Genomic DNA, 12,207 nt, shown 5'->3' with positions numbered 1-12,207 from the left:
TGTGCAGTGATTGTATTTTCTGTTGTTAAAGGAGACAACAATGGTATGACCCTACTAGAGGGCGTTTTTGAGGTTCCTATTCATAGAGTTAGGGCAGATTCAGTCATTAGTCAGTGCGTGGAAAGACATCTCATGTCGTGCAAATTTTTCCTGAAACCAAAGTATGTGTACCGAATATATTATGGTATTTGATTTTGGCTAAAATGAGCAATTCTGAAGAGAGAGAGGGTTAGTTAATACCATCAACCCAGTATTTAAGTGGTGCTTTATTTTATTAAAACAGAAAGGATGAAAGGGAAAATAGACCTTGGTGTGATTTGAACTCAGAACGCAAAGCGCGGAAGCATCACAAGGTATTTTCTGATGCTTTACGATTCTGTCTATTCACCAGCCTTATTATAATTGTTTCTGATTTGGGCACAAGACTAGTTTATTTTTGAAGGGAAGGTATTCGACAATACCATTGATCCCAGTACTTGACTTGTGCTTTATTTTATCGACCCTAAAAGGATAAAAGGCAAAATTGACGTCGGTAAGAATTGAACTTAGATCGCAGAGAGACGGAAGAAATGCTGCCCCACCCCGCCAAAGAAAAGAAAAAATCAGGACGTTATAATGATTCTGTCAGTTCACCAGATTGTATCAAATCTATCTCTATATAAAGCTGAAGTTGTCTGAGTATGGCAGGTTTGGTAGCCTTCAACTAACACTATCTCCTCCGAGAACCTAGGTTTGCTCTTCCTTCCGTAGAAAAAAAATTCAAATCGGACCATGTTAATGCCAAAAAACTATTTACATCAAAAAGGTACTTTTTTTCTAAGAAAATCCCTATTTTTTACGATTTTGTGACTGCTGTGTCGCCATTTTTCGGTATATTTCAACCAGAAAAATGTTCACTTAAAGAGAATAACAAGCCACATAATGCAAAACTTTTACTTTTCAAAAATTCCAATTCTAAAGGGTCAAAACAAACCCGAGCAACGCCGGGTGATACTGCTAGTTTGTTATAAATATAATTACTAATTACTATATTATTTTCAGAAATTACTGTTTTTTTTTGTGTACACATTAAATTCTGAATGCTGGTTGCAACACCTGCACGAGCGTATGCGCGCGCACAGCTTAGTAGGGAACAGTGGTATCGTGTTTGCATCTGTTTAGATATATAGGGATAATTCGTGAGCGAATATTGAGTGATGGGGCAACTTGAAAAACAGTGTTGAGGGAGTATCCAAGATCACCGCATGAAAGCCAGTTAATAAGGTCAGTACTAATGTAATTTGTAGGTTTGTATGGTCTCCCACAGATGGATACTTCTGGACAAATAACTGACTCGGTTATCTTACAATAACAGTGGAGATCATAGTCTAAATTACAGGTTTGTAATGCGTAATGTCCTTCTCGCAACCCATCAGCTGTCCATGTTGCCCCTAATTCTTTGAAAGTGCTTGGTAAGTTGTATTTTGCCTTTTATTAGTAATATGTAATGTCCTTATGTGAAAGGATGGGGCCTAGTTGTCGGGCTGGAGGACTTGCGGTTGGAAGGTCGTGTTCGATACCTGGACTGAGCAATACATTGCGCGGCGAGCTGGCAGAATCGTTAGCACGCCGGGTGAAATGCTAAGCGGTATTTCGTCTGCCGTTACGTTCTGAGTTCAAATTCCGCCGAGGTCGACTTTCCCTTTCATCCTTTCGGGTTCGATTAAATAAGTACCAGTTACGCACTGGGGTCTATATAATCGACTTAATCCGTTTGTCTCTCCTTGTTTGTCCCCTCTGTTTTTAGCCCCTTATGGGTAGTAAAGAAATAGGTATTTCGTCTGTCTTTATGTTCTGAGTTCAAATTCCGCCGAATGTATGTATGTATGTATGTATGTATGTATGTATGTATGTATGTATGTATGTATGTATGTATGTATGTATGTATGTATGTATGTATGTATGTATGTATGTATGTATGTATGTATGTATGTATGTATGTATGTATGTATGTATGTATGTATGTATGTATGTATGTATGTATGTATGTATGTATGTATGTATGTATGTATGTATGTATGTATGTATGTATGTATGTATGTATGTATGTATGTATGTATGTATGTATGTATGTATGTATGTATGTATGTATGTATGTATGTATGTATGTATGTATGTATGTATGTATGTATGTATGCATGTATGTATGTATGTATGTATGTATGTATGTATGTATGTATGTATGTATGTATGTATGTATGTATGCATGCATGCATGCATGCATGCATGCATGCATGCATGCATGTATGCGTTTGTGTGCGTATATGTCTGTATGTGTGTGGTGTGTGTGTCTACATATACACACACACATATAGAATACGTTTGAGAATACAAACGAAAGAAAAAGTACCCAATATGTGTTGTAGAATTTATTTATTTCTTCGAAGCAGATGATTTCTTCCGTCGTTACTTTCGCTTGTGTACGTTCATCCGGGCATTCACGCGATATATATATATATATATATATATATATATGTATATATATATATATATATATATATATACATATACATATATGTATATATACATATACATACATATATATATATATATATATATATATATATATATATATATATATATATATATATACATATATATATACATATATGTATATATAGATAGATAGATGCACACACATACACACACACACACATAAACTCGACAAGAAAGAACTATAAACTTTAGAGCACAACATAGTACAATATATTTAACTCCAAAAATTCGACTTCAATGCACAACCATGTATAATGCTGCATATAGCATGGAACTGGTTAAAACAGATGCAGAGAGTATCATATACATATATATAAAAGTATAAGTATAAAATATACATATGTAAATATATACATATATGTATGTATGTATGTAAGTACATATTCGTGAATTAAGGCTACCATTGGTTTCATGTTAAGAAAAATATCTTAATATGCCAACAATTTTTCTAGCCGATCACATGGAGTAATAATGTGTTTTGGATGAAAACACAAAAAATGTCGGGAATTTACAAAAAGGAGATTTTTCCCACGATATTTCGTTTCGTGTTTTCATCCAAATTCCATTTTGGATGTGATCGATTTGAAAAAGTTGTTAAGATATTAAGATATTTCTTTTTAACATGAAACCAATGGTAGCCCTAATACACAAATAAAGAAATTTTATCCGGCAATGCAGTGTTGAACTCTTATTCTCATTGTTCGATGTTTACATGTATTGTATATGTATGTATGTATGCATGTATGTATATATATATATATATATATATATATATATATATATATATATATAATGTATATATATACATACATACATACATACATATATATATATATATACATATATATATATATGTATATTTATATATATATATATATATATATATATATATATATATGGATTTTACACAAGCTCTTAAATATATCAACCAAAAAGTATTTGATGGCTTATGAGACTGTAAAAAAAAAAAAAAAAACCAAGAAATAAACTAAATGAAAAGCAAATGTAAGATGCAACTATTTTCAGTCAATTTCGGTGGTTAATTCGTTCACGGTTTGGTTTTCCGGTGTTGAGCGCTTTCCGGTAAATAGTTTCCATATACTCTGTCGTATGGCGCCGTCACAGAGCCAAGCGAACGGTATCAATAACGATCCTATGAAATGAACAATAGAAGACGTTTTTGCCATACTGTTGTTGTTGCCGTTGGAGTCAATGAAAGCTAACATTGTGATGGTGGACGACATAGATATTACGTGTACTACAATTAGAAGAACACTGATTACCGCCACCGCGCCCATCACGTTGAATGATTTCCAAGGTTTCTCTTCGTTTCTGATAGCAATATACAATAGCAAACTGAGGCAGACGACAACAGCACAAAGGAATAATATCGTACAAATTAGCTGACTATATATTATAACGTCTGACAGCATAACAATACAGAAAGGGATCTCGTTTTCTGGTTGGCTAGAAGAGAGAGCAATCTCTTTAAGAAATATTACACCCCATATACCGCCAATTAAAATTAACTGAAAATAAATGAATTTCCGTTTTTGATGTTGATTGGGCATGAAATGTTGCACTATGAAATCGATACAGAGCGGAAATATGAAATATTTTGTCCCATCTTCCAGCACGAGGTATAAAAATATGATAAAAGCACAACTACTGCGTGGCATGTCTGGATACATATGGATATGCACCGTATAGAAGTAGTAAAACAAAGCAAAAAACGCATAGTTGAGTATATAGTTTAAGGAAGCCAGGCATTTTGCTTTTCTGTAAGAGCAACGATCTTGAACAATGACAAACAGTAGGAATCCATTGAACAGGAACATGACGATGGCAGAAATTAAAGAAGCCAAAAACATCCCGGAGAGTGTTACTGGATGTGGTTCCATGTCCGTAAAATTCATATCTCCGTATTCATAAACGTTAGGGATATGAGTGTCCTCCATTGTGGCTGATGTGAAAATCTGCAATCTGAAACGAAATTAGAAGACCGATTAATCGATGTCAGCTTTTTAAAATTTTTTTGAAAGAACAAGGTAACACATTTTGAGCAAAAGAAAAGAAGGGGACAAGATATAACAACTTCTCACAACCTCAGTGCTTGGTATTTGACTGCTACTTATTTTATAACTCATACATACATACATACATACATACATACATACATACATACATACATACATACATTATTATGGCTGCCCCCTCGTTATCGAGTATGGCCATTGCACGAAGCTTAACTGTTACTGGTGCTGTGATCGAATGTGATTTTTTAGCCCAGCTAAAGATCTACAATGTCTTGTACAAAATTGGCAACTAAGACCTTTACTGGTAATAGCCGGCTGTAGTTGTAACTGGGTTTCATGTACCTTTGCATGTCGTTTAAGTTCTCCTGCCGAATTACACTCTCTTCCACATGCCCGACAGATATGATTAGTATGGTGTGTTACACCACCACCAGTGGCCAGGTTGTCACTCATCTGTCTCGTTTTATGACTACGAAGTTGACTCATGAGTCCAGCTTTACTGAGGCAGGGTCTTGCACAGACATTGCATGTCAGAATCAAAGGAAGACCCTTCCCTTCTGGAAGTGTAACAGCGATGCCCTTCCTGACATCACTCCTTACTTTCTCATGTGCAACTCGAGATTTCTCAAACGTGGCTGTCCCCTCATGCACAATCCTTCTCCACCTGCTACGATCAATAGCTATGCCTTCCCATGTGTCTGGAGAGATGCAAGTATCTCTTAAGGAAGCCTTCAGCAAGTCCTTATACCTCTTTTTTGGTTTATGTGGAGGTCGTTCTCCTTTAGCTAACTCTCCATAAAACTCTCCATACAAACATACATACATACATACATACATACATACATACATACATACACACACACACACACAGATACATACATACATACATACATACATGCTTACACGTGAATATATATATATATATATATATATATATATATATATATATATATATATATATATATATATATATATATACATACATATATATATATATATACCGGAGTAAACACATAAATGTGAAACAAGGTGGAAAAAAGAGTACTCAAATACCAGTGGTAGAGTAATATGCTTTATTTTAAGCAGCAGAAAATTCAACAAAATCTGTTACTCTGAGTTTCTCGTTGCCGTTCATCAGACAGTTTTTGCTAGAATGGAACAATATATATTAATTCAATCTATACTCTTACAAACGCTACACCTTTAAAAAGAAATGGACTTGTTTGATTGGCCCTTTAGAAAAAACGGTCAATCTTCGAGCGATAAACAAAAAGGTCAAAAATATATGTATATATATATAAAAACTTATAAAAATTATAAAAATTATAAAATCCGAGGTAAAAAACCGAGGAAAAAACCTATTGCCGTTAATGAAGACAGTACAAATTAATGCATAGAAATTAAACCTGTTATAAATACTGCAATACATATTTATATTAAAATCCACATATATATATCAACATACACAAAAGGATGCGCGTAAACGCCATACATACATATACAGACGTATGAATATGAATCTAAATTATACACATAAAAGCATGTGTACATATATTCACGCAAACCGTCTCGCACGCAAGCTAAAATTCATCTATGTAGCAATTCTCATATACTGAGCAAGGAGGGGGAACAAAAGAAAGGGAAAGAGAGAAAAAGGAACGAAAGAGGGGTGGGGTGGGGAAACTTGTAGCGATGTTATTGGCATCTATAGAGGCCAGTATACATACACAAGTTTGAATTGATACATATACATACCGTCGTGTGTATGCGTGCTTAAGCACAAGCATACTTTCACTTACACATACACAGATACGCATGCTTACAAATACATATGCTTTGCTATACACAAACTTATATAAACATTCTAAATTTGACAACATTGCTTTTTTTTAAAAAAACATTGCTTTTAAAAAATGGGTGCATTAATAAAAATATATACGAAAGACATATAAAATAAAATATAACATCCTATTTTGGGTCATTTATAAATAATCAAGGTAATATAAATAATCAAGGTAATCCTATGCAATACAATAACATGAAAACAAAGTTTGTAGGTTTTTCCTAATATATATGTAGAAACAATAAGACTTTGCTATAGATCCGTCGTAGCGCTTAAGAGTCAATTTAGAATGTTTATATAAGTTTGTGTATAGCAAAGCATATGTATTTGTAAGCATGCGTATCTGTGTATGTGTAAGTGTGCTTAAGCACGCATACACACGACGGTATGTATATGTATCAATTCAAACTTGTGTATGTATACTGGCCTCTATAGATGCCAATAACATCGCTACAAGTTTCCCCCCCCACCCCTCTTTCGTTCCTTTTTCTCTCTTTCCCTTTCTTTTGTTCCCCCTCCTTGCTCAGTATATGAGAATTGCTACATAGATGAATTTTAGCTTGCGTGCGAGACGGTTTGCGTGAATATATGTACACATGCTTTTATGTGTATAATTTAGATTCATATTCATACGTCTGTATATGTATGTATGGCGTTTACGCGCATCCTTTTGTGTATGTTGATATATATATGTGGATTTTAATATAAATATGTATTGCAGTATTTATAACAGGTTTAATTTCTATGCATTAATTTGTACTGTCTTCATTAACGGCAATAGGTTTTTTCCTCGGTTTTTTCCTCGGATTTTATAATTTTTATAATTTTTATAAGTTTTTATATATATATACATATATTTTTGACCTTTTTGTTTATCGCTCGAAGATTGACCGTTTTTTCTAAAGGGCCAATCAAACAAGTCCATTTCTTTTTAAAGGTGTAGCGTTTGTAAGAGTATAGATTGAATTAATATATATTGTTCCATTCTAGCAAAAACTGTCTGATGAACGGCAACGAGAAACTCAGAGTAACAGATTTTGTTGAATTTTCTGCTGCTTAAAATAAAGTATATATATATATATATATATATATATATATATATATATATATATATATATATATATATATATATATATACACGCACACACTAGCAATGCATCCCGGTGTTGCCCGGCTGTTAATTACCTACAGCGACATTACATTATTTGTACCTTTCTTATGGGCAGAACGATCTAGGGATCGTTTGAATGCTGTGAAGTTACTTTCCTCCTTTATGTGTGTCTGGCACAATGTTGAAGAGAGCAGGGCCAATTGAGGTGAAATAGTTCTGTCATAGTGTTGTGATACGACACGAACATTTCTGTAGTGGACAGACTGCACGGGGACCAAGCCTCGGACGAATTTTACAGATGGGCAATGTTGATGGAATATTCTCCACATCATACAGATGAGCTTTTTGAGTCGATCCCAATAGTCAAGGCTTGTCATGTCATCCTCTGCAAACCTCCGCCAAGCAACTCATTTTAAGATAGATACGCAAGTAAAATTACTAACAGAGAAAAAAAAAAAACTTTGGAAACAGCAACGCCACCATAGGTTACATGGAAACGATGAACGTGATTTTAGGGGAGATAATCAAAGAACGTAACATTGTAATACTTCATGTAAAGTAAATATACCAAATGAAAAATCCTTCAGGAATCCATAAAAATTCCCAGATCACTACCAAAATTCCACCATCTGTTCCTTGTGTCATTACCAACTTTTTCTGCAAGTTTCATCGAATACCATTCAACTTTTTGAGTTATTTTGCATACAGACGGACAGACAGAGGGTCAGACGGACAAACAAACGTCGGTGAAGACATGACCTCCTTCCTTGGCGGAGGTAAAAAAGGTAATTTCAATTGGATTTGAACTGTAATTTTGTGCGCAAGATATGACATAATTCGTAGTTTTACCTAGAGTGTGTGTGTGTGAGAGAGAGAGAGAGAGAGAGAGAGAGAGAGAGGGAGGGAGAGAGAGAGAGAAAGAGAGAGAGAGAAAGAGAGTGAGAGGGAGAGAGAGAGACAGACAGACAGTGACTGAGTGAAGGTGTATGTTGTCAAGCATGTATTTTTTGAATGTATGTGTTAGTGGTACTCTCTCACTCTCACACACACATCTTTCATATACACGTACATGTTTGTGTGCATGAGAAAGTGTATGTGTGTGCGTGTGTGTATGGGAGTATGTGAAAGAACAGTTTTGTGTGTGTGCGAATGTGTGTGTACTTGCATGTGTTTGTGTGTGTATGTGTGTGTGTGTGTGTGTGTTTGTATATTGTATTAGGGTAGAATGGATATGTGGTTTACAATAATTCATTGCTTTTGGAATTTGTGTATCCGGTATGTAAAACCAGCCTAAACACTCATAGGAGTTATCCTGCACGCGCGCACACACACACGCGCGCGCACACACACGCGCACACACACACACACACACACACACACACACACACACACACACACACACACACATGCACGAGATGTGTTTATATGTCTGAATATTTACTGAGATTCTATATGTTGACGGGAGATTCGGTTGTTATCGCACTGCTGGACAGTGCCACTGAGAAATACATAGCAGTCGTAGAAGACGATTTTCGTCCGTCAACGATACAATTTCGAGTGCTTTTACAAACAACGTGTACTGATGAGCGTTTCTCTCAGGGTAAAAGACGCAATATTCTGTGTTCTAATACAACCGTCATGTTAAGTTGGAGATCAAGATTACCGTAAATCTTCGAGTATAGGGGATTTTTAGGGGGCTGTACCTCTGAAAAACCTAAACCTTGTGTATAATACGCACCCCTTCTCTAACTTGAGTCGTGCTTAATTAAGCCAGCAGCACCTAGACGAACAAACACTACCGCGCATGCGTAACACAATAGTGGTGATGTTCTTAACTGTTATATGGGAATGTAAATATGTTTGCAAATTGTTTTTGTTACATGTTATTCTGTGTTCTGAATACTTTTATTTTAATAAATGTTGCTTACTGCAAGTTATGGATGATTCTTTTATGACTTCATTGCTTTCAGGCTAAGCTTAAAGTATTTTAGCTCCCGACATCACAAAATGCGTCTGAATAAACATTGCCGGACAGCAAATAGAGACTCGGACATTGCTTAGAAAATATTTTTCATTTTTAACCTCGTATGTAGTACGTAATAGGGATTTTGACCGTTAAATATTAGGAAAAATGCAGATTATACTCGAGGATTTACGGTATATTTTGGTATTAATACTGCTTCTGTCGTTATTAAATATTTTTTAAAACGCCCACTGGCTAATTGCAGCACTAGTGCCTGCATAGACAGTGGGATTCTATGTCGTTGACAGGAGATTCGGCTGTTAACGCGCTGTTGGATTTGTTGCCACTGAGAAACCCATAGCAGGTGAAATGGCGTTATCTAACAGTTCCGACAGTGGTAGCGGACGATTCTCGTCTGTGAACGATATAATTTCGAGTGCCTTTAAGTACCACGAGTCCTTATGAGAGTAGGACATCACCTTTACACACACAGACACAGACGCAGACACACACACACACTCTTTCTCTCTCTCTCTCCTCAACACTTCCAAGGCCGTTGTTCTGCCAGAATTTTTTCGCTTGTTCCTCCTCTTAAGTTTTTTAATCGTGAGACCCATCATTCTACTAATTTCCATCATTTCACTGACAATTTCTCTTCCGGTAAGAACTGTTTCTATTCTAGTAGCTTCTTTTCTCGAACACCTACATGTCTTACGGAATTCTCTCCCCGTTCTTGCTTTCCTAACATTTAATCACATTTGTATTGATCGCTTTATAGTTTAGAGCAGATTCTCGTTAGATTTTCGTCTTTTTTCTGTAATTCCCAACAATAGCTTCAACAACAACGCACAGATATATCAAACATATATATGTACAACCATATATGCACGTTTATACTCCATATCTGTCTGTCCGTGTGTCTGCCTGGGTGCATACCTACGTACATACGTAGAATGTAATGTAATGTATGTATGTATGTATGTATGTATGAAGAGTTGTCTACATAGTCTAATGGCAATATGAGCATGAAACCGATAATAACATTTTGACCAGTTATTTGAAATAACCAGTCATATATTGCTTGACGATATAGAAATATGTATGCACGTATGTATGTATGTATATATGTATGTATGTATGTATGTATGTATGTATGTATGTATGTATGTATGTATGTATGTATATCATTATTTAGTTTTATTTTGAGAGTTCTTGCCAAGAGAAAAAAAGAGCCTGTTTCTAACCTAGATCCAAGGCATCTTCATTGGAAGTTCAACATCAACAGGCTATTTTTGTTTGTCTATCTGTCTGTCTGACTGGCTGTATGTATGTATGCATGCATGTATGTATGTATGCATGTATGTATGTATGCATGTATGTATGTATGCATGCATGTATGTATGCACGTATGTATGTATGCAGGGCTGGATTAAGACCCATAGAGGCCCTAAGCACTTAGAAAGATTTTGGTGCCCCATATGTATGTAATTCAAAATATGAACAATAATAAACCGTAAAATAGAGTTTTTTTTTTTTGAAATGAAATAAATCTAACAATAAGATGGAAAATAATGTTTATTTTTGTATACTTCCGCTTGTATACTGTTCTCCTACATTTTTTATTGCACAGTCTTTGAATAGATTCTCGCCGTGATACCATGAACACTTTGAAATTATATTTCCGATCATATTGCTACTTCGAATATACTTAGTAAGTATAAAGTGACTTCTTTTGTGCCGTAAACCTTTACCATTTCTGTGGTGGCACCCTTCTCTTGATAGCCCAAGTACGAACTCATTTTGTTTGATGGTTAGTCCAGCGCTGTATGTATGTATGCATGTATTTATGCATGTACGTATACGTGTGTGTGTATGTATGTATGCATGTGCGTACTCCCGGCTATTCTATTCTACTATTGGGGGTTTCTATGATAAGCTACACTCACACACATACACACGTGTATTTCGTTTTTAACAATGAAATGAAACATTCGCACAAACACACTCACATGCATTCAAACGCACACACATGTGTATGTGTTTGTATATGTGTTTGACTGTGTATTTGCGTGTGTGCAAATTTTCAACTGCCAACCAAGAACAAACAGATAAAATAAAACAAATGAAATGGAGCCACATCTTATATTTGCCTCTCGAGCAAGAAAACCGACGAATGACGAAATGAATTCAGTGCAGTTAATGAATTTACGTGCCCACAAGACAATTGCTGACATCATGATAGTCGTTAGACTTTAAATGTGAACACATCAGATGTCCGCAAAAGAGAACCATTAATCGTAGGCGTCTTAAATATGCATCAACGTGTGAGCTATGTGGTTACTCGACTAAATCTTCCATAAACTACCTTATCGTCTTAAAATGCACGGACACCTTGATTAATGTAATCCAATGCAGTCCTATACCTGAAAAGACGGCTGGTTAGTCAGAGCTTAGATTAACTGCGGATTTTGGGTTTAAACAACAAAAACATTCTTGAACAGATTCATCGAGGGTACTTTTATAGAATTGAGATCTTTTCGGTTTGAACGGCAGTTTTTTCTAGCGGTGTCATATGAAATTGTCCCCTATAATTATGACCCTAGTATCGATCTATTGCATTTCAATCTGTTTTAGGGTTAGGGTTAGTTAGGGTTAGGGGTTGGGGGAAGGATTTCTTTTTTTCTTCACATGTAAATAAACCCAATCTGTTTCTTAAACG

At 35.4% G+C, this 12,207-nt stretch overlaps 1 protein-coding gene across 1 annotated transcript in view; it reads right to left on the bottom strand.

Annotated features, from left to right (window-relative positions):
* Positions 1-3,455: 3,455 nt before the first annotated feature.
* LOC115220990 overlaps positions 3,456-12,207 on the bottom strand; it is a 9,343-nt gene continuing 591 nt past the window's right edge. Inside the window, exon 2 of the mRNA XM_029791208.2 lies at positions 3,456-4,518. Coding sequence (XP_029647068.1) covers positions 3,558-4,493 — 936 coding nt within the window. The 5' untranslated portion in view covers positions 4,494-4,518 and the 3' untranslated portion in view covers positions 3,456-3,557. The remainder of the gene's footprint in view (positions 4,519-12,207) is intronic.

Source organism: Octopus sinensis, linkage group LG17 (genome assembly GCF_006345805.1).
Source record: "Octopus sinensis linkage group LG17, ASM634580v1, whole genome shotgun sequence".
NCBI lineage: Eukaryota > Metazoa > Mollusca > Cephalopoda > Octopoda > Octopodidae > Octopus > Octopus sinensis.
Note: the sequence above shows the minus strand (reverse complement) of the source record. Positions and strands in the feature narration are given on the sequence as shown.